Source organism: Nilaparvata lugens, chromosome 9 (assembly GCF_014356525.2).
Source record: "Nilaparvata lugens isolate BPH chromosome 9, ASM1435652v1, whole genome shotgun sequence".
Taxonomy (NCBI): domain Eukaryota; kingdom Metazoa; phylum Arthropoda; class Insecta; order Hemiptera; family Delphacidae; genus Nilaparvata; species Nilaparvata lugens.
The window spans coordinates 10,455,236-10,480,188 of record NC_052512.1 but is presented as its reverse complement, the minus strand read 5'-3'; the positions used below and the strand labels follow the sequence as shown (position 1 = coordinate 10,480,188).

At 38.3% G+C, this 24,953-nt stretch overlaps 1 protein-coding gene and 1 long non-coding RNA gene across 2 annotated transcripts in view; both read left to right on the top strand.

Moving 5' to 3' along the window:
• The window catches only part of LOC111054392, a 152,778-nt gene that overhangs the window by 67,487 nt on the left and 60,338 nt on the right, over positions 1-24,953 (top strand). Inside the window, exon 9 of the mRNA XM_039435778.1 lies at positions 22,034-22,217. Within this exon, the coding sequence (XP_039291712.1) occupies positions 22,034-22,217 (184 nt within the window). The remainder of the gene's footprint in view (positions 1-22,033; positions 22,218-24,953) is intronic.
• On the top strand, positions 2,987-4,480 carry LOC120353036. The gene is made up of 2 exons (XR_005572155.1): positions 2,987-3,175; positions 4,324-4,480. It is a non-coding gene; the product is annotated as an uncharacterized LOC120353036 (long non-coding RNA).

Below are 24,953 nucleotides of genomic sequence, written 5' to 3'. Positions count from 1 at the left end.
CGCTGACTGATTATAGAAATGAGAAAATAAAAACTGTGAATACTGTTATAGAAAACTGCGACTATGCCCTGGTTTGGAAAGCTAATTTTTTGACTCCAGCTGTTCAAAGTCTAGAACTTGTGACGTTATTTTTGTGAATAACGGTTTGCCTGGCTTTGCTGCAGTTGGTAAAGCATGAGTAAAAAATTATTATACAACTCTGGTTGTGGTTCTTGGAATACAAGTTAGACAAAACTCTTATAGGCTCGCCCAGGAGCTCCCGCAATTCCCTGCTCTGGGACAATTCATATAAATCTCTGGAACGTGTTATTTCCAAAGATTCGATCATCAATTTTAGATATTGCTGTCTAAACCAACTTATTCGGTGAAGAATAAAGTCGGATGGTAATTTTCTTGATATTTCAATACTGGTAACTTGATAGATAAATATGAGATTGGTTATGCATGGAAGTGGGGAAATAAATTAAGGATACACCATAAAGAATTTGATACATATATTGTACAAGAATATTACGGAGCTCCTGCGATTTTCCCAGAAATGAGACTTTCCAAATGAGATTTTCAGACTCAGGGGACCTTGAAACATAAAGAAAACTTGAAATTGGGGTACCTTTTTTTTTGGAAAGCAATACTTTCCTCACCCATGGTAATAGGGCAAGGAAAGTGAGAAGTGACTTCGATTTTTTGTTAGATCTTTTTTCAAACATACCTGCACAAAGGTTTAACCCCCATGCAGGTTGTAATAAATTGAATTTGGATGAGACCTTGAGGTTGTGAATGAAAGTCATACATAATTTCGCTCCTGGGTTTTGGAAGATTTTGTGTTATAAATAGTCACGGATAAGTACAAATTTTGTATTAATTTCATTATTAATTGTTTCTTGATCACGTTTTATTTTATCATTTTGTTTTAGATTTTAATTCTTAATTCTATTTTATAAGCCAAACATCGTTTAGAGGTTATTTTGAGGTTAGGTTTTCGAGATTTAAAAATAAACATAGATAGTTTACTTGACTAAAATTATAACCAAATTAAAATCCTATCATTTATAAATCAATTATTATTATTGCAAGTTATATAATTTCTTAGATAGGAAGATGAGCTCAAGCAGAACACCGAAGGTTAATAATAGAAATGTAAACATAGCGGGAGTACTTACGCGTTCCCAAAACCAAAATTCAAAAACGCCAAAACCAAAAACCCCAGTTCTTCAAACTACTTTAGCCGAAAAAGTTGCTCAACTACAATGTAGCCATACTAATTTAAAAAACCAATTAGAAGTAACTCTAAAAACGTCTGAGGAAGAAAGGTTAGGGATGGTAGAAGAAATCAAATCTTTGGAACTGATTATAAAATTACAAGATGGAGACCATAAAAAAGAAATACTAAATCTAAAAAATCAATGTAGTCTAATGTCGGAGGAAATGAAGAAACTAAAATCTAAATTTGATAATACTAAATGTATGATAGAACCTCCGTCCAAGTGCAAAAAAATAGAATCTAACCTAAATGATGGGAAATGCTCTGAAAATGGTCGAAATAAAACGTACAGTGAGGTTTTGAAGACAGCAACCAAAAATATAGCTGAGGGAAATAGAGATAGGAAAGGAAGAGTTCTGCTACTGACGTCCAGTCATGGACGTGATTGCAGTGATCTCCTTGATAAAAGATTAGAAAATAAATTCTATGTCCAATGTTTTTTCAAGCCAAGTGCATCAATTAATGCAGTTGTAGAGTCAGCTAGGGAACAAACTAAAGACTCTGATGAAAATGACTATCTAATTGTACTGGGTGGCTCAAATAATATGAATGAGCCTAATTTGAATCATCTTCCTCAAGTAACAGAAAAAATCAAGGAAATTGTGCCACTCAGCAAAAAAACAAACTTAATAATAAGTACTATTCCTAATAGGTTTGATAGGCCAGAATTAAAAGAAGCAATCAATTCGACAAACAAATCAATCCATAATACAATCAACAGCCTAAAAAATAAGAATTCTAAGCAACTGGGGATTTGTTTTCTAAATGAAAGGCTGAAAAGACATAACTTCACTAATCATGGGTTGCATCTAAATCGATCTGGCAAAGTAATCTTTTGTAATAGATTGGCAGAGCTGATTGAAAGCCGTTTGCAATCATCTGGTTTAAAAACAGTCAAAAAAACAAGTAACGATTTTTTAGTAAATTGGCTCAAAACAGGGAAAGGGAAATAGCTACAAATGCTAGAGATAGAGTAGCACAAGATGGTAAGGTTTTTAGTATTTATCATCAAAATATTCAGTATCTTCGCAACAAAATTGACAGATTAGAAGTATTTCTTAAACAAGAGGATCCTGACATTGTTATTTTCACAGAGCATGGCTTAAAAATAAAGGAAATAAATCAAGTTAGGATTCCAGGCTATTCACTGAGATCAGAATTTTGTAGAATAGCTCATAGAAGTGGTGGTGTATGTATATTCACTAGCAATGCTAAACATACCCAAACTTATGAACTGGATTTTGTTGAGAGATTTTCTGTTGAGATGGATTTAGAGGTGACGGGACTAAGGTTAAAAATTGATGATCGATTTGAGGTAGCAGTGTTAGGTATCTATAGGTCACCAAATGGAGACTGGTAAAAATTTTGTGAGCTGCTCCATACACTTTTGGAAATTACAACCACTCGTTTCACAAATGTTATAGTAGTAGGAGATTTCAATACCGATTCAGCCAGGCAGGATAAAATGACAGAGGATATTAGAGATATTATTAATATGAATAATTCAGAAATTAAGGTCCACGAATATACAAGAGTAACTCGAACTTCACAGACAATTATTGATAATATCCTCACAAATATAGAAGGTTGTAATGTCAGGTTAGGTAGCTCCCCAGGTAGCACACCTACGTGTTTCCAACGTTGAAATTTGGTTGTTGAGGTTGAATAACCGTTAGCGGTTGAATTCTTCAACGTTTTAAATGCAACGTTGTTTTTAACGGTTGATCTATCGTTGAAAACACGTTGAAAACGAGCTTCCAATTCCACCACTCACAGCGCTACAGTAGTCCTTACACAAAAACGGATCTATCAACGACGATCGACTGATCAACGCCATTTCTTGTTTGAATTCTCATCACGTTGATGAAAGCTGTGAACTCTTTTAGAAGAGTCTACCTATTCCACTTTGACTTGGTAAGTTTATTTAATTTATTATTCTTATTTAAAAGATGAGATTGTTTGGTGATTTATTGTCTAAACTTCAAAACAAATATTGTGTGTTGAACATATTAATTATGTTTACATTTGAGGTTAGGGTTAGGTAAGTTATATTATTATGTTTTAAATTAGAGGGCTCTAATTTAATATAATTATTAAAAATTAATATAATACAATAAGCTTGGTTTTAAGTATTTTACATGTAGCCTACTACTTAACTTCCAAATAAATTACTATTACTTTGATTCCTCCACAAATATTTTCATTATGCTATCTATGTATTGTTTTTGTCACAGGACTGCTTGTGTTGAGAAATTCCATCGAACTTAATATAATAACACTGAACTTAATATAATATAAATCACTTAACATCAAAGTGATTGTTTTTAACAAGTTCAGTAATTAACTCGGTGATCCAAGAAATTGAAAACGGGTGTCCGGAGTTCAGCTCATAAATATTAACATTTTCCAATATCGTCATTCCATGGTGACGAAATTTAGCTTAAACTTGTTTATTTTAAAATTGAATTTTCAATTAATTTATGCATGTTTACAACCCATATATGTCAAGGATATTTTTGATTAATTTCATTGTGATTTTAAACTTTTGGTCTAGGTTTACAAAATTTAGCAGGCCAATAAAAAATGTTTGAAATATCGGGATACAACTGTTTTTTTCATAAAACTAAGTATGTACCTACAGTAACTATTAAATTTTACTCATAAATCTAAAAATAAATTTTATATAGAGCCTTATTTGTTTACTTCTATAGGCCTAATGAAAGAGGAGTATTTCAAGTTAAAATTCGTCTATGCTACAAAATTTGGAAACCCAATATTCTTACTTTATTCTTAGTTCTTTTGAATGTTTGAACAAACAGCTGGCGTGACTTTCTCGTCTGACTATTGTATAGTAATGGACTATTTTTATCTAAAAAACAGTCATCACCTCGCACATTATTAGATGTGCACTTGAGAAAAATTTCTGTACTTGTTGTTAAAAGCAATTCCCTTTTAACCATGCAACATCTGTATCAAATAATAACTCCTATGTGGTGGCAAAATTTCATCTGCCTTCATATTATAGAATTTCTTATTAAAATTGATATTACCTTATGTTTCAGATTCTATCAAAAAATCTTGTGGGTCGACTGTGGGCATTGAGACCCAAATTGAAGACGCTATTAAGGATTGGCTAAAATATGCGACGGTCAGAGTATTTTCAGTGGAGAAAAAAACAATCTAATTTCGTCGGTAATTAAAAAGTATTATGAAATGAAAGTGGAAAGTTATTTTGAAAGTCCCTTTCTATTGAAACACTGTAATAAAATATTTGTTTCTCTATTGCATAAATCACAAACTATCATCATACCTGAAAACTAAAATGTAGGCGGGTTTATACGATGCCAATTGACAAGACAATAATATTGTCTTCTGAAATTTATAGCTGGTGTAAAGTATCAATTGAATCTTTTAATTCTAGAACCATCATCTAGGCATAGCTAAATAAAAACTAATTGACAATTATTATTGTTTTGCCAATTGGCATAGTTTAAACCTGGCATAAATGTCAAGTAAAAATTAAGATGATCTATATTATTTGCTAGAAAGAATTGAGCTATTTTTGCTCACCACAGATAAAATTATCATACTAAAAATTCAAGATTTTTAAACAACTGCTGAATTCTTGAAATAATGGTTTTAATTTATGTTTCTTACAGACATAAAATGTTTTTGAGCTTGGCAGAGTATATTAAATTACCATGGTAATTTGGTTGTAACCATCTTAGTTCTTTAAACAACCTTTCATCATACTATTTTTGTGGATCGAAATTGAAGTAATACCGTATGGAAATAGAAATAAAAATAAAATATCAGTATCCTTTTTGAATCATTTAAATAATGATTAATAATAGTGATTAAATAATTCAAAAAGGATACTGAGATTTTTCTTTTCCTTTCTATTTCTATAAAAAGTAGCCCTATACAGAAAAGAGATGAATATGGTTTTTATTGTGTGTTTTTAATGTCAACTTACCAATGTACCGCATTGCAGGGTAATATTTCTGTTACATGAAATCATATGTAAATAAATGGAAATATGTTTTCGTATTTTCATCTCTTTTCAAATGATTTTAGAAATATTACCATGTAATTGATAAGGTACCGGTTCAAAAGTATGGCTAATTCAACGTCTATTTATAGTTGAGAATAATGGTTGTCACAACGTGCTTTCAACGTCTATTTATGGTTGAGAATAATGGTTGTCACGACATGCTTTCAACGTCTATTTATAGTTGAAAATAATGGTTGTTACAATGTTTTTTCAACTATTATTCAACGTTGAAAATAATGTGGAAACGGCGGACATTTTCTCGTGTTTTCAACGTTGAATTTAAACGTCTTTTCAACGTTAAGGTATTACGTGTTTCTAACGTTATTTCAACGTTTCTGTGCTACCTGGGTCAGATCTATCAGATCATAACTATCAAATTTTAGATGTTAAGTTGCTGGGCCAGAATCCAAGCAGAAAAGAAACTTTTGTGAAAGAAATTCAGCAATATGAGCTAGGAAATATAAATTGTTTGAAGCAGGAACTGCTTCAAGAAAATTGGAGTAGTGTTTATAACAGTTGTAACCTGAATTACAAATATAAGCAATTCATTGATACTCTAAGATTTCACATTAGTGTATGCTGTCCAATAAAAAAAGTCAAAGTAAAAAGTAAATTAAACAAAGTAGATGAATGGATAACTGAAGATATTCTTACTCAAAGAAATATTGTTAGGGAAGCTTATGAGGAATTTAAATTAGTGAGGGATGTTCCGAGTGAAGTCAAATACAAATGTCTAAAGAAAAACTATGCAAAAGAAGTGAGGAAAGCTAAGTGTAAGAAAACAGCTGAAATATTAACAACTAGTACCAATTTTAACTCTGCTGTTTGGGAGGTAATTGATAGAAATAGGAGAGCAGCTCAAAAAGATACAGTTACTAATGTCCCTAGGATAATCGATGAACATGGAAATTATATGGATGATAGTATAGACATTTGTAACTTTTTCAATAAGTATTATCAACAGGTTGCATATAATCTCCAAAAGTCACTGAACACTAATACTTATAATACAACTACATTAAATGCTGAGCCAATTGAAAAGGTATTTAAATTTCATCCATTATCAAGAGATGAGTTGTCAAGAATAATAAAAAATTTGAATAACAAAAAAACAGTAGGATTGGATGGGGTCTCAAGCAAAATTTTAAAAGAATGTGAAAATGAATTACTGGACCCTTTATTGCATCTCCTTAATACTTCACTAGAGCAGGGTATTTTCCCTGATGATCTGAAACAAGGAAAAATTCTGCCAATTTTCAAGAGCGGTGTTTCTGAAAGAGTTGAAAATTATAGACCCATTAGTATTCTAAATGTAATGAGTAAAATTTTTGAAAGAGAAGTTTTAAATAGGCTATTGATGCACCTGGAAGAAATTAATTTCATATGTGATGAACAGCATGGGTTCCAGAAAGGGAAATCTACTAAGACTGCAATAGTATCCCTTGTTGAAAGACTAATAGATATAATAGATTCAGGTGAGAAGGCAGCCGCAATATTTCTTGATTTATCCAAAGCTTTTGATTGTGTGAACCATAGAATATTATTGGAAATACTAAAAACTGTAGGTGTGAATTGTATAGAACTAAAATGGTTTGAATCATATCTCATAGGTAGAAACCAGTGTGTTGAGCTTACCAAGGTGGATGGGAATGAAATAGTAAAAATTAAATCTCAAAAACTGGAGGTCCAGGCTGGAGTACCTCAAGGCTCAATTCTGGGTCCCTTACTGTTTCTGTTGTATGTGAACCAATTACCAAAAGAGTTAAAAGATCACAGAGCTCTGTTGTTTGCTGATGACACATCGCTTATCTTTAACAATTATTTATTAGATAGTCTAGAAATAAATGCTTCTACTGGAGTACAGTCAATTGTCCAATTCTTGAAGCAAAGGCAATTAACAATAAATAGTAAGAAATGTCAATTCCTACAATTCAAAAGTAAATATTATTCAGTAGAGGATAGAGAAATAAATGTGTTTGTAGAGGAAAATGAATTAGACCAAGAAGAGAAAGTAGCATTCTTGGGAATTTTATTGGATAGGAAATTAACATGGCATCCTTACATTGAGAGGATATGTAATAAGATATCATCTGGGGTATTTGTCCTGCGGCAGCTTGCTAGGCTGAATGATAAAAAACTACTGTTAACTGCTTACCATGGACTTATACTATCTCATATTAGGTATGCTATTTTAGTATGGGGTAATTCATTTCAACAAAATATGGACAGGGTGTTTAAGATTCGAAAGAAGGCACTCAGATGTATAGAGAAAGTGAATAAGTTAGACTCTTGTAGGCCTTTATTTAAAAAGCTTGGTCTATTAACTGTGCCATCTTTGTATGTATATGAAGTTGTAATGCATGTGAAAAAGAGTGGAGTGATCCAGAATTCAGATGGGTCACAATAGTAGGTTATTTGAACAAAAACCAGATTATATTGGTAGGAAATTTTATAACAAGCTACCTCAAATCTTGAAAAGTAATGATGATTTGAAGATTTTCAAAAAACAAATTAAAAAATATTCAGTAGATAGAGCTTTTTATAGTGTACAAGAATTCCTTTCAAACCTAAACTAGGTTGAACTACTTAGTGTTAGAATTATTATATAATAACATGACTTGTCTTATACTCCATGACTGGAGTCTTTAGGACATAATCTAAAAAAAAAAAAAAGAGCAAGTGAAATCGCTAATTGAACAGATTTTATAGGTCTCAAGCAAACAGCTGCTCTATTATCACCAGGTGCAATAGCAACAAGTGAAAGATTAGATAATAACAGGTATCATGGCTACTTTTAGAACAGCAAAATAGAAAAGAATTTTCATTTGCTATTTATTATATTATATAAAATATTGGAATTTTGAGGTTAGGCTATAATACCTACTGGTCGGCAACCTAATAATCGATCAAGCTGTGTAATTTGAAACCTAGCCAAACACCTTTGGCAAAACTTTGTTGTAAATAAATAGCATTCAACTAGAGGATTTGGTAACCACATGGCAACTTGTTGTGAATGGAATAACAACTTAAAAAGTTCATAAAGATTCATTGTATGTAATGAGCATGTACAAAACACATAAGATAGATAAAAATATTGAGGAAGTATGTATATTCATTAGGCGCATGGATACATTAATGAATTTTGGATGAACCAATCAAATTGCAGTAGTTGATGGGCGGCAATAACCAGCCGATTCAAATATAACTATAGATATTTATAGAAATGATAAGAATTTATAAGTTATCACTACTCAGTTTATGTATCGGATATGGTCCGAGTAATTATAAAATATAATACATAAGATATAGGTAATAACTTAGCAGATTGGCACGGACTATTTGATCTTTTTAATGGCATAGTAACTGAATATTCAAATATATGCAAATTTGGAAGTCGGAAGTATGATTGTAGAAAATAGGGGTAGAACAGCCCACTTGCTTGCCAGACGCTGCCTTGGAACTCCACCAAATTTTTATAGAGCACAAGTCCCTTTTGTTAAATTGTACATTCGAAAGACTTGAAGTCTAAATTCATTAATTAATTTTTATAAGACTTAGTGATGCTATATTAAAGCATAAGTCATTTAGATATTTATTTATTCCCTTGAAGAAGACGACTCCAACCACCAGAAAATCCAGGATGACAGGAAATTCGGATCGCCACCATCATCTTGGAAATTTCAGCATGTGGGTGAAAATTATCGAAATATATGAATTTAGGGCGCCCTCAGTGCTTCGAGTGAAATAAAAATATAAAAAGCTAGCTCGTCAAAAGGTTATAGATATCGAATTAATATAAAAAAACTTGCGCAAGTCTTAGAAAGTACAAAAAGCATATTTTATTAGTTAAGAATTATATCAGATTTATATGTCTGAAGATGCACGGATGAAAGGAATGTTTAAATTTAATGTTGTTATATATATAAATATATATATATATATATATTATATATATATATATATATATATATATGCCCACCTCCATCATTTACTTTGTTAGCAAATCATGAAGATATAAATGTAGCTCATGTTCACTGGATAAATTGATTTATCTAATTCCACCAGAGGCCAAACCTCAAGCCCTGAGAAATATAATGAGATATATACAGATTATTATATTTGAGATTTATAATTCATCAATTGATCATTTTCATTATTTTGGAAAGAAGATATATTTGAGATTTTTGTTGACAAGCAGCAGCAAGTCGATATCTGAGCTGCATAAAATAAATGCATATGATTAATGATTCAAAAAGCACATGGTAACGTTTTGTGATAGAAAATTAGTGAGCTAATCTGTGATACTTCCTTTTTGATATTTGTTCTTATTTTTATTGTTTTTGCTTGTTGCTCTATACTTATCTATATTTATTTATTCGTTGATTTTTTTTGTAATATAGTCGTATCAATTTTTATGGTGTATCCTTTATTCGTTTCCCCACTTCCATGCATGACCAATCTCATTCTTATTATTATCTAGTTACCAGTATTGAAGTATCAATAAGATTACCATCCGACTATATTCTTCACCGAATATGTTGGTTAAGACAGCAATATATAGCATTGATAATCAAATCTTTGGAAATAATACATCCCAGAGATTTATATAAATTGTCCAAGAACAGAGAATTGCGGGAGCTCCTGGGCGAGCCAGTAGGAATTTGGTATGATTTATATTCTAGGAACCACAATAAGAGTTATATTATCTATTACTCATGCTCTATCGACTGCAGCCAAGCAGAGCAACCCATTATTGAAAGAAATAACGTGACAAGGTACAATTTTTCATTAACAACTCCATAACACTTGTATTTCTCCATAAGGATCAGGTGTTACCCATGCTTTGCAAGGGTTTGTTGAGAGCACAAATAGATTCAATCTTTGGTTAATCAAGAATAGTTATGCAAAATTTTCAGTTGATCACCATAGTAGTACTGTTGTGATAATTATTGGTGAGACATGTATTTCGTATCCCATACATGTATAAGCCGAATTTTTCTCCACATAGAAATCTTACTTCTGATTGATAGAAAAATCAGTTTATTTTATAAAATAGAACTCCAGTATCTTATTAGGAAGTCCTATTCCACCCTCTAGGTTTCCTAATAATTGCGAAGTATTGCTACAACGCGGACTAGCTACAGCCGGGTATGGGCCGGGGTCGGTGACCGTATTGACTGGTGGAGATACTGGACCTACACTTCTCCCCTTGTCCTGATTCTTTACCCTCTGTCTTTGGCGGGAGGTATTTAATTTGAAGGGAAGAGTGTGTGCCCGTGCCGTTGTTGGCCGATTCGGCCCTCGGCTCTTGGAATTCAGGTTGGGTGTTAGGGAGAATTGAGGTAACCTTAACCAAGGATACGGATCCGGATATCAGATCCCCACAAATAATTATATTTGTAAAGGTAGTACACAATCTGAACCAACTGCGAGTTGACGGCGAGCAAAGCTGTACCTGCAAGCCCGGAATAAAGGTTGTAGGTGGAGGAACTCGGGATGGGGTTTAACAAGGAATGATATAGAATTTTTGTTACCGTTTTCGCAATCTGAGACTGCGGGCTGTCGGTGTGCAGACTGAACCTGCGCACCCGGTATTAGATCAATATGATTGGAGAGGCGCAAGTGGTATAAGGTACAGGATATGGTATACCGAGTTTGAGGTATAGGGAATATTTTATCGGGCCTGGGGAATGGAGATTTGTTAATAGGATTGTTCCTTCCTGTAACTAATGGGGTTTGGTTCAATAACTCGCGATCTGTGAATCGCGATATAGTTCTCAGCAAGCTGAACCTGCTAGCTAAAGATAGTATATCTATTTCAATTTTATGATAACTAAAGCTCAAAGGATGAGGTTTCGGGTGTCGGATTTCTGAATCGCGAGCCTGTAGCTGCGAAAGGATTTTCAGCAATTCTGAAACTGCTAAACAGGATTCCCGCGCTAATCTGATGACTGTGCGCCGGTTATTAAGGGCCAATCTGTGACTGCCCTTAAGGGTATAGGAATCACTCTCAATCGTCCGAAACGCTTTTAAATTAATAGTCAGTATGTCGACTATTATGAGAGGATGGGGGAAGGTTTACAAGGATTCTCCTAAGCTTCTCGCTGGTCTGAGAACCGCGACTGGGTCGATCTCCAATCTGTGACTGAGATCCTGCTCTACACAAGGTTTCCTACACCTCTCGCTGGTCTGAGGACCGCGACGGGAACGATCTCTAGTCTGGAACTGAGATCTCGCGCTATACAGGGTAGGAAAATCTAAGAGGAGGGAAGAGAGAGGATGCCGCAGTCTGGGGACTTCGGCGAAGACGTTCTCAAGCTGTACCTGAGAGCAGGAAGCGTTGCAGTCTGTGACTTCAACAAATACGTTCTCAAGCTGTACCTGAGAGTGGAAAGCGTCGCAGTCTGTGACTTCGACAAGGACGTTCCCAAGCTGCACCTGAGAGCAGGAAGTGTTGCAGTCTGTGACTTCAACAAGGACGTTCTCAAGCTGTACCTGAGAGCGGGAAGCGTCACAGTCTGGGAACTTCGACAAGGACGTTCTCAAGTTGTACCTGAGAGCAGGAAGCGTTGCAGTCTGTGACTTCAACAAGGTCGTTCTCAAGCTGTACCTGAGAGCTAGAAGGATTATAGAATAGGGAAAGTGAAGAGAAAGTAAGAGAAAGGATGCCGCAGTCTAGAAACTTCGACGAGGACGAGCTCAAGCTGCACCTGAGTTCTCTAGGGAAAGGATTGGGCTTTTCCTACTTGGAATTACAGCAAGTCAGAAACTGCTAAGCGAATTTAAAATACAGGGCCACTCTATGGTATAAAAATTAATAAGGAAAATACATCCCTAAAAACTGAGATTACCTTATTACAGAAGAGGAAATGTACACAAGTGACCAGTCCTGACATACAGTTACCTGAATCACTGCGGGACTAAATACGGAGAATAGCCAACAAATTCCCGCACTAAACTTAAACGTCGAGAAGCGACAGAGTTGAGACTTAAGAATTAAGCCCTCAAAAATAATCTTCTTAAGAGCCTAGCTAAATTTCCCCACTCAACTATTTGTAGCACAAACTTGAGATCCCTTACAGGTTTCAAAACCAAGGATAACTCGTTCACCCCCAGTGATACGAATTCGGGAAAAATAGCTGACAAGAAAGAAAAACCCACAAGGGAATTTTAACTCCGAGTTGTTCGGACTCGACCTACAACATTCTATGTAACACAAGATAGAATAATAATTAGTATCGGTAACGTCGTAAGGAGAGGAGATTCGCGACCCGATCTCACGCTCAACCACCGAACAACTGCTTCTCTCCCAGGTCTTCTTGAAGCAACACCGGGTCGCTGAAAGTTAGGAGGCCGGGGGAAAAGGGCTTACTGACCAATGGGAGTCTGAAAAGACGATCACGCCACTGGTCATGTGACAGGGTTTGAATCCACTAGTGCTGATGATACGGGTGCAGCTAATGATGACACTGATACTAATTGCTACACTAATCCAGGCCGGTAAACAATATTCCTATTCCAGAAATTTCATGAAGAGCGATACTGAACCGACTCGGTAGCCGCTTATCGTTTTGATGATACGAATGCTGCTAATTTAAAGGGGTTGACGGCGATGGTGATAATGCATATACACAACTACAAATCTAACAAAATATATCTGGCAGACTATTCCTATTCTAAAATAGAATAATTTTGCTGATTTTTCACTGGACGACGGCTCTCCATCCATCACAAAAATTCACTTCGTGATACCCCACTCCTACTATGGAGGGGGGGGGATTGGCGTTGAACATACAAGGCGACGTCAGGGATACCGGCTACAACCACACCATCCTCCCTACTTTTCACATTACGGGAACACATTTCAGCGATGGATAAAAAAACAATCAAGTAGACCAAGACGAGGCGCCATACTGCTAAGAGAGTCGAAGCACTACTGAAGCAATAGAAAGACAACTAGATGGGCTTATACAAAAATATTCAGGTAACAACAGTGTAGAAAGACAAGATTATCATTATCGGGAACGCAATAAAAGCAACCCTACAATAAACAGATAACAAAAATATCCTGAAAGAAAAGGTTCGAACGTCTTATGCGATGCGACAACGAGAGAAGGAGCAAGAAACCAGTGAATCAACCCTGTCACGGCATCTAACGGGAAACGTAATAACTAGTTGAATAAAGTGCTTCCCCCGCACCTTGCGCCGTCTAAGGCTAGTATAGGCAACCCGCACTTCACTCCACCTACGCAATTTGCGTTCGCCTGTTCTTCTGAGTTAGATTCCTCCTCCTCCTCCTCTACACATGGGGGTAACAACTTAATGTCTTTCACATGAACAGTCACTGATTTATTCTCTGCTACTTTAACCTTCACTACTGTAGGACTCAATATCTCAACCACCTCCCAGGGGCCTGAGAACTTTGGAGCGAGTTTCGCGGCAAACTGGTCAACTCCCGAAGATAAATAATGTTCTCTCTTATATATCAACTGACCTGGGGATAACTTAACATCTCGCCTCCGAAGATTATAATAACGGCTAGCGTCCCTATATGCTTTATCCAAATTATCCACTACAATTTTCCTGGTTTGAATTAATACCTTAATATTTTTATGTAGCGTGGCCTGACTACTTTCAAAACCCTGCGTACGTGGATCGTCTTGAGACTCAAATGCGGACTCACCTGGAGCCCTCAATTCCCTACCGAAGTTGAGATAAGCTGGAGTATATTGGGTGCCTTGATGGATAGTTGTATTCATTGCAAAACAAAATTCTCTTAAATATCGGTCCCAATCTGAGTGGTTCTCTCCTACAAAGATTTGTATCATAGTTTTGAGTACACGGTTTACTCTTTCAGTAGGATTACAACTAGGAGAATATGGGGGGGTGAAAAACACATTCACGCCATTATCCTCACAATACAAGCGAAAATACTTGCTAGTGTATTGGGTTCCATTGTCACAAATGAGCATCCTAGGTGCTCCATACCGTGTGACAATCAATTCACAGAAAGCTTTCGTGACTCCTGCGCTATCTGCCTTAGATAGGGCGGCCACTTCCATCCATTTAGTGAACTGATCTTGAAACACGACTATGTAACAGTGTCCTATCTTGGAACGGGGTAACGGGCTGACTAAGTCAGTACTGACAGTCTCCCAAGGGTGAAACAATTTACGGGGATTTTTCATGCGACCATATGGGGTCCTCTGTTCTACCTTAATTTTAATGCAGTCATCACACCTCCGAACATAGTTGGCAACATCATTAAACAATCCAGGCCAATAATATAGGCGCGCTATCTTGTCATATGTACGATATATGCCAAAGTGACCCGCGGTTGGAGCATTATGATTCTGTCGTAAAACTTCAGAGCGACAGCTCACTGGGACACAAAGCTTCCACCCCTCAGCACTCTGCTCTTCCTGGAGTCGCCTCTCAGGCCAAATGTGTCTATACAACAACCCATCTCTAACTGTATAGTCGGGGAATCTCTCGGGGTCTGCAATCAGTAATGATTCAATTCTCTTTACCCAGCTATCGTCGTTCTCTCAACCAATAGCGATAGGGGCCACCCCGCCCTCAGAGTTTGTTTCTCCCAAAGTGAGCTCCTCCTTACAGGGGGTGCGTGAGAGTACATCTGGAACTATGTTGAACTTCCCTTTCCTATATTCAATTTTCAAATTATATTGTTGCATTTCCATTTCCCATCGTGCTAAACGACCAGTGGGATGGGGAATGGCATGCAACCACTTCAAGGACTGATGGTCAGTAATCACAGTAATTTCGTAACCTTCCACATATGATTTAAATTTTCTCAGGGCATATATCACAGCTAGACACTCTTTCTCGGTTGTGGTATATCGGACTTCGGGACCTCTTAAACCCCTACTCGCATAAGCAATAACTTTCTCCTCACCATTAATCTCCTGAGTCAAGACAGCTCCCAACCCTTCGTCGGAGGCATCGGTCTGAATCACAAAGGGCAACTCAAAATGAGGATAGGTTAATACTGGGGCACAGGTTAAAGCATCTTTGATTTTCCAAAATGCCGTTTCCTCCTCTTCTCCCCACTGCCAATTCACCTTCAACTTTAACAAACGATGTAACGGATTTGCTAGCTCTGAAAAATTAGGGACGAACCTACGGTACCAGGAGGCTAACCCTAGGAAGCTCCTGAGAGACTTAACACGCTGCGGGGTAGAGAAATCTCTAACAGCCCTAATCGTTTACGGGTCGGTACGGAGGCCTTGCTCCGTCACAATATGATCTAAGTATTTCAGCTCAGATTTCAGAAAATTGCACTCATCTTTATTTATAATAAGACCTGCGTCTCTCAACCTCTGGAAAACCTCTGCGAGATGTTCTCTATGGAATTCAAGAGTCTCCCCTAATACTACCACATCGTCTTAGTACGCGAACGCATACGGTTCGAGTTTAGGCCCTATCACCTGATCTAGCAAACGTTGAAAGGTAGCTCCAGCTGAGTGTAAGCCGAAAGGCATCACTTTAAATTGAAATAGACCTCTGCCCGGCACTATGAAAGCAGTCAATTCTTTACTCTCCTCATCTAACGGAACTTGCCAATAACCACTCTTCAGGTCAATAGTAGATATACTTAGCATCGCGAAGCCTGTCTAAAATACCAGTCATATTTGGGAGGGGGTAAGCATCTCTATGTGTCACAGAATTAAGTTTACGAAAATCAATACAAAACCTTATTTTCCCATTCGATTTTTTTACTAATACGATAGGAGAACTCCACGAGCTACAGCTGGGTTCTATGACTCCCTGTTCAAGCATTGTATCGACTTCCTCATCGATCACTTTTTGCATGATAGGGTTCCTGGGATAGGGACGAAGTCTGAAGGGTTCAACTCCTTCCTGGAGTTTTATTTTGTGTTTCAAGATATGGGTCCGTCCTGGGAGTGAAGAGAATTTCCGGATTTCTTCTTCCAGAAAATTATCGGATTTCTCCTGCTCAGAGACAACTGATAACCTACCTTCCCTTTCCCTACTCCGTAATCGGACTCCCCGGGGTCGCATTTCTAATACAGCTTCCATCTTACACAGATTTTCCACTCCTAAAATCATACGAGGTTCAATATCTGGGACAACTGACACTTGCCACTTATACTCCTTGCCACATACAGTGACCGGTAAAGTGGTCTCTCCTTCTATTTTAAGACGTTTCGCAATCTCACTAGAAATGTATGACATTTGAGATGAGGTATCTATAGCGGCATCCAGGTCCACCCCCTCTACTCCTACGTACATGTACACCCCGTTATCTCCGACCTCCCTACTTGGTCTAACGGCACCTACAGTCGACACCTTAGAAGTATTCGCTGAACTCTTACTACCATGTATAGCTCCCACTATCTCCAGTTCCCATTCTACTCTATTATGCCTCATATTGATAGTTAAATTATGCTGAATCATAAATGACACTCCTAACAACACGTCAGGCTTAAGGCCTTCCATCACTACAGCCTGGAAAGAAACAGAAATATTTTCTATTTTCAATTGGGTAAAAACTTTTATCGAGAGGAGAGCAGACTTCCCATCAGCGAGTATCGCTTTATGTGTGCAGTTTTCTTTCTTTACTGACCCCTTACGTTCTAATGCTCTCAGAACTTGTGTACTGATGTAGGATTTTTCCAATCCTGTATCAATCAAAGCAACAAATTTCTGGTTCGCCAAACTCACATCAATGAAAGTCCGTGTATCTCCTGACACGGTTCTGGGGCTCAAAATCTTTGTTGAATGAATTACTGAATTTCCCGACGATCTTTTACCCTGGGACTTGCAGTTACACTGATCATGATTCTCCCCATATTCCTTACACTTAGAAAGCTCGGGGCAAGTTGACCTCCAATGTCCTGTCTTTCTACAATTCCAGCACACAGGACCCTGACAAGTACTACTCTCTTCTATCACTTTAGTCTCCCGTGGCTTAGTAGTTGCCTTAGCTGAATTTTCTCCCCGTTTATTGTCCTCGATTTTGGTATTCCGTGAGGACAACCTAGAGTGCTTTTCCTCAGCACGGATTGCCTCATATTCCCTAGTTATATCTAACAGTTGGTCTATGTTTTGGGCTCCTACACTTCGGACATGTAACTTATATCTGGGTAATAAATTCTGATACACCCTCTGCTATATCCTATCCCCGTCGTAACTTCCTAATCTCCTCATTAAAGTGAGTAGGGCTTCGGCATACTCATCAGCCGGTTCGCCCTCCCTCTGCTTCCTTGCAATGATTCGACTTTCAAGATCGTCACTATAAGTATGGGGATAGTATCGGAGTTTAAACGCCTCTACAAAGTAGGCTTACGTCCTCCACTGGGAGCGACGATTCCGCATCCAAAGTAGGGCCCCTCTCTCCATCAGCTCTGATAGGGCTATAAGAGATTGTTCCCCGGATATCTCATATGTGCTCTGAAGTTCAGCGAGCCTCTCGATAAAACTGGGAGCATCTGATACACCATCAAAACGTTAATTCCAACTTCTTACCTTATCACATACAGCACCCTGACTATACGTGCCTTAAGAGCGGTGTGGTGCCGGCTCTATACCTGTTGGTCGATTCACTCTGTTGTGGAGGGATGGCTCGGAGTAGACACGGCTTGTGCCTGGGATAGCATCGTCCCGGCGAGTCTGAGAGGTCGCAGCGGTCCGGGACCGATGGTGTTCAACCATCCTCCTCCTCAGCTCCATCAGAGTCCCCTCTGCCGACAGGCCAAGACTCTCCAGGTAGCTGATCGCTTCCTCCTTACTCAGTTGGTACACCCACGACACTCGAGGGTCGGTTTCTCGCTCCGTGGTGTCTGTCTCGTGATCTCCCTGGTCCTCCTCGTACTCTTGGAGTGTAGACTCCTCTCCCCGTTCCGACATCGTGCACTGGGGTTTACTTAACCTTTGCTCACGATCTACTTGGGCGCCAGACGTCTTAGCCCCACGTTCGGAGACGTCAGTTTTATTAGGAAGTCCTATTCCACCCTCTAGGTTTCCTAATAATTGCGAAGTATTGCTACAACGCAGACTAGCTACAGCCGGGTATGGGCCGGGGTCGGTGACCGTATTGACTGGTGGAGATACTGGACCTACACTTCTCCCCTTGTCCTGATTCTTTACCCTCTGTCTTTGGCGGGAGGTATTTAATTTGAAGGAAAGAGTGTGTGCCCGTGCCATTGTTGGCCGATTCGGCCCTCGGCTCTTGGAATTCAGGTTGGGTGTTAGGGAGAATTGAGGTAACCTTAACCAAGGATATGGATCCGGATATCAGATCCCCACAAATAATTTAATTTGTAAAGGTAGTATGCAATCTGAACCAACTGCAAGTTGACGGCGAGCAAAGCTGTACCTGCAAGCCCGGAATAAAGGTTGTAGGTGGAGGAACTCGGGATGGGGTTTAACAAGGAATGATATAGAATTTTTGTTACCGTTTTCGCAATCTGAGACTGCAGGCTGTCGGTGTGCAGACTGAACCTGCGCACCCGGTATTAGATCAATATGATTGGAGAGGCGCAAGTGGTATAAGGTACAGGATATGGTATACCGAGTTTGAGGTATAGGGAATATTTTATCGGGCCTGGGGAATGGAGATTTGTTAATAGGATTGTTCCTTCCTGTAACTAATGGGGTTTGGTTCAATAACTCGCGATCTGTGAATCGCGATATAGTTCTCAGCAAGCTGAACCTGCCAGCTAAAGATAGTATATCTATTTCAATTTTATGATAACTAAAGCTCAAAGGATGAGGTTTCGGGTGTCGGATTTCTGAATCGCGAGCCTGCAGCTGCGAAAGGATTTTCAGCAATTCTGAAACTGCTAAACAGGATTCCCGCGCTAATCTGATGACTGCGCACTGGTTATTAAGGACCAATCTGTGACTGCCCTTAAGGGTATGGGAATCAATATCAATCGTCCGAAACGCTTTTAAATTATTAGTCAGTATGTCGACTATTATGAGAGGATGGGGAAAGGTTGACAAGGATTCTCCTAAGCTTCTCGCTGGTCTGAGAACTGCGACTGGGTCGATCTCCAATCTGTGACTGAGATCCTGCTTTACACAAGGTTTCCTACACCTCTTGCTGGTCTGAGGACCGCGACGGGAACGATCTCTAGTCTGGAACTGAGATCTCGCGCTATACAGGGTAGGAAAAATTAAGAGGAGGGAAGAGAGAGGATGCCGCAGTCTGGGGACTTCGGCGAAGACGTTCTCAAGCTGTACCTGAGAGCAGGAAGCGTTGCAGTCTGTGACTTCAACAAGGACGTTCCCAAGCTGTACCTGAGAGTGGAAAGCGTTGCAGTCTGTGACCTCGACAAGGACGTTCTCAAGCTGCACCTGAGAGCAAGAAGTGTTGCAGTCTGTGACTCCGACAAGGACGTTCTCAAGCTGCACCTGAGAGCAGGAAGCGTTGCAGTCTGTGACTTCAACAAGGACGTTCTCAAGCTGCACCTGAGAGCAGGAAGCGTCACAGTCTGTGACTTCGACAAGGACGTTCTCAAGCTGCACCTGAGAGCAGGAAGCGTTGCAGTCTGTGACTTCAACAAGGACGTTCTCAAGCTGCACCTGAGAGCAGGAAGCGTTGCAGTGTGTGACTTCAACAAGGACGTTCTCAAGTTGTACCTGAGAGCAGAAAGCGTTGCAGTCTGTGACTTCAACAAGGACGTTCTCAAGCTGTACCTGAGAGCAGGAAGGATTTTAGAATAGGGAAAGTGAAGAGAAGGTAAGAGAAAGGATGCCGCAGTCTGGGGACTTTGGCGATGACGTTCCCAAGCTGTACCTGAAAGCGGGAAGCGTCGCAGTCTGGGAACTTCGACAAGGACGTTCTCAAGTTGTACCTGAGAGCAGGAAGGATTTTAGAATAAGGAAAGTGAAGAGAAAGTAAGAGAAAGGATGCCGCAGTCTGGGGACTTCGGCGAGGACGTTCTCAAGCTGTACCTGAGAGCGGGAAGCGTCGCAGTCTGGGAACTTCGACAAGGACGTTCTCAAGTTGTTCCTGAGAGCAGGAAGCGTTGCAGTCTGTGACTCCAACAAGGTGGTTCTCAAGCTTTACCTGAGAGCTAGAAGGATTATAGAATAGGGAAAGTGAAGAGAAAGTAAGAGAAAGGATGCTGCAGTCTAGAAACTTTGGCGAGGAAGTCCTCAAGCTGTACCTGAGAGCTTGAAGGATTATAGAATAGGGAAAGTTAAGGTAGAGAAAGAGAAAGGATGCCGCAGTCTAGAAACTTCGGCGAGGAAGTCCTCAAGCTGTACCTGAGAGCTAGAAGGATTATAGAATAGGGGAAGTTAAGAGAGAGAAAGAGAAAGGATGCCGCAGTCTAGAAACTTTGGCGAGGAAGTCCTCAAGCTGTACCTGAGAGCTAGAAAGATTATAGAATAGGGAAAGTTGAGAGAGAGAAAGAGAAAGGATGTCACAGTCTAGAAACTTCGACGAGGACGAGCTCAAGCTGCACCTAAGTTCTCTAGGAGAAGGATTGGGCTTTTCCTACTTGGAATTACAGCAAGTCAGAAACTGCTAAGCGAATTTAAAATACAGGGCCACTCTATAGTATGAAAATTAATAAGGAAAATACATCCCTAAAAACTGAGATTACCTTATTACAGAAGAGGAAATGTACACAAGTGACCAGTCCTGACATACAGTTACCTGAATCACTGCGGGACTAAATACAGAGAATAGCCAACAAATTCCTGCACTAAACTTAAACGTCGAGAAGCGACAGAGTTGAGACTTAAGAATTAAGCCCTCAAAAATAATCTGCTTAAGAGCCTAGCTAAATTTCCCCACTGAACTATTTGTAGCACAAACTTGAGATCCCTTACAGGTTTCAAACCAAGGATAACTCGTTCACCCCCAGTGATACGAATTTGGGAAAAATAGCTGACAAGAAAGAAAAACCCACAAGGGAATTCTAACTCCGAGTTGTTCGGACTCGACCTACAACATTCTATGTAACACAAGATAGAATAATAATTAGTATCGGTAACGTCGTAAGGATAGGAGATTCGCAACCCGATCTCACGCTCAACCACCGAACAACTGCTTCTCTCCCAGGTCTTCTTGAAGCAACACCGGGTCACTGAAAGTTAGGAGGCCGGGGGAAAAGGGCTTACTGACCAATGGGAGTCTGAAAAGACGATCACGCCACTGGTCATGTGACAGGGTTTGAATCCACTAGTGCTGATGATACGGGTGCAGCTAATGATGACACTGATACTAATTGCTACACTAATTCAGGCCGGTAAACAATATTTCTATTCCAGAAATTTCATGAAGAGCGATACTGACCCGACTCGGTAGCCGCTTATCGTTTTGATGATACAAATGCTGCTAGTTTAAAGGGGTTGACTACGATGGTGATAATGCATATACACAACTACAAATCTAACAAAATATATCCGGCAGACGATCCTATTCCTTTTCTAAAATAGAATAATTCCACTGATTTTTCGCTGGACGACGGCTCTCCATCCGTCACAAAAATTCACTTTGTGACAATCTTTTTCATCATTTTTTTCAAGGGTACTATAATTAAATATAAGTAGCCTCGAATTCACACATTTCAAGAAGATAAGAAACTATAAGTATTAATTCTTTCATATTATAATCTTTCCAATTATCATATTTATATGATTTGTAATTGTATCCACGAATAAATTAATAGATTAATTATTTATTCATGGATAAAAATATGAATAAATATTATTTGCAGAGTAAGGGAAATACATACTTAAGAGTGATGACAAGGCTGGTATTTCTGAGCTCAATCAATTTAGCTGCCGTATATCATTATGATGGTGTGACTATTCATACACACCCGAACCAGCAAAGCCCTGAAATAACAGAGGTCAAATTTTATAAACAACAGGGAAGTTCTATGGAATTGGTGAAATTTGGTGAGTAAGAAACATCACATCTACATAACAAGGTCCACATTATTATGGCAGTGAAGAAAGATATGAGAACAGCGTTGTCGATTCTCTGTCTTTTCACTGCCTATAGAAGACAGCTGATATCATAAGATCAACTGTTCATTCTTCTTAAGAATAATCAAAAATACTTTATTCATCAAGATTTCGCAATTATTTGATGATAAATTCTCATAATAATTATCAGGTTACAATCTTTTGTTATTTAATAAGATTTCTACATTGTTAAAAAACGAACTGGCAACGTTGCAGAACGTTGGATGATGTAAGGATAATGATATCTGTTCTGTCAAATGATAGACAAGGATAGCAACAAGTAGATATATATTGCCGGCACTGGCGCACAAAAAAAACCCAACTAAAAAATTCAACCTAACCTAACCTAACCTAACCTAACAAACCTAAACTAACTCAACCAAGGTCAAAGAACAAATTCAAGGTCAAGGTCAAAGTCAAGGTTAAGGTCAAAGTCAAGGTCAAAACTTCAAAAACTTCGGAAAAAATTTTTTTTCCAATAAAAAAAAATAATAAAATAATAAAATTTAATAATGAAAAATCAAGAATAAATTAAAATGAATCAGAAGGCCTCCTACCCACTCTGGAGTATATATGTAATGTTCACAAAAGTGGGGGGACCATCAGTGTTCAGTTGAGAGCTATAGAAGACATATCTCCCACATTCAGTCCTAGGACCTGGCGTTTCAGCACACAGACACACATTTCTCTTTGTGAAGAAATATCCTAGGACACACCGCTGCCATTTTGATCTTCAATTGTATAAAAAAGGTCAGTAAACAAGTGTTTTTATTATATGTTTTGAAAAGAGATGAAGAAATTTTTCTTATTCTACTCATGAAAATCTAAATTTATATTATTGATTTATTATGTTCATTGTCACTCTAATTTATTGCATAGTAGATTCTGTGAATAATGGAAATTCTGTAATTCAATGGAATTATCAGGGAGGCATGCAAGAAGCTGTTGGAAGAAGAGGCCAAGTTCGATGGCAACTCTAGTGGATTGAGTCTTCTCATCATCAATACTCTCCTCATATGCATAAGCAAGCACAAACCACTTCAATGATCTTCCCACATTAGACTGCAGGTCAAAATTGCAGCAAGAAAAGCCATTATCAATCCAAAGAATAGCGATCAACAATGTTTCAAGTGGGCAATCCTTGCAAAACATGTTGAGGGGCATGATCCTCAACAGATCGATGATAGATATCATCAGCTCATTGGAAAATACAATTTCAACGGAATTTCTCTCCCACCACCATCAATCAAATTGACCATTTCAAGAGGGATAATCAATATATAGAGTGTAACTGTCAATACATATGGGATGGATTCCAAGTGCATTATTCATCCGAGACGTGTTGCGGAAGAAATGAAGGAGGATCATTTTGATTTACTACTCCTCCATGATGGCAGTGAAGCCACCACCACTCAGGACAGCAGTGAAGCCACCACCACCACTTAGGACAGCAGTGAAGCCACCACCACAAATCATGGAGGAGAGGAAATTATCAACAGTCACTACTGTTTCATAGAAAACTTTAAGAAACTTGTAGGATCTCAGCTCACTAAACACAACCACCGCATCATCATTTGTCGTAGATGCTTTACACACTACACCATCAACAATAATGGGGAGCAGAGGATGAAAGATCATGAGGAGTACTGTGCCAACAACCAGACTGCTAGAATCATCATGCCTCAACTCAAGGAAGATGTAAGCCCACCAATAATGAGATTCGAGAACCATTTGGATAAATCCAGACTACCATTGTTGGCCTATGCAGATTTCGAATGTCTACTGGAGAAGCCTGAGGAAGAGAAGCAATGAATTGGGAAGGCAACCAAAGTGATCCAGCATCACACAGCAATGAGCTATTGCCTCTACTTTGTTAGAGATAAGAACCTATTACCATCATGGTTGACAATCACCAACCTTATCCCTCAGGAGCCAATTATTGTCTACAGATGAGTCTAGAGTTGGAATATCACCAAAAGATTACTTAGTGAGCACCTAGGACGTATAAGGAAGCCATATTCCAAGTTTTGTTGCAATCCATCCTGTAGTTTTCCAGAAGTTTTGATCAGTGAGTCAGTGAGTCAAAGTGATAAGAATTCTATTAGTATAGAGTAGCAAAAATATACAAATGGATAGATACAAAAATAAAATTGCTCTTGATGCATATTGACAAATCCTTGTCCTACTCAATATTGAAGTTACTATAGTGAGGTCCACGTTATGATGGCAGTGGGGGAAGATAGGAGAACAACGTTGCCGATCCTCTGTCTTGTCAATGCCCTCTATAGAAGGTAGCTGATACAGGTTTATTGATGTAATATTAACTGTTCATTCTCGTTTTAAAAAAATCAATTATATTTTATTAAGCAATTAATTATATTTTTCAATAATCTCATAATAAATTTTCATAATTAAGCTTAGATATTTTGTTGATTAATTATCAATTCTACATTGTTAAAAGACAATCTGGTAACAGAGCAAAGTGAGAAAGAGATAGGGCTATCAGCTTTGTTGATTGATAGACAAGGATATAAGGATATAGCAATACAATTGCTAATCAAACACTGCCATTATAACGTGGACCTCACTATAGAACAACTAATATAACAGAGGAGGAAGAAATTATGGAAAATGATTTTTCCAACTATATTTCTTATTATTATGATA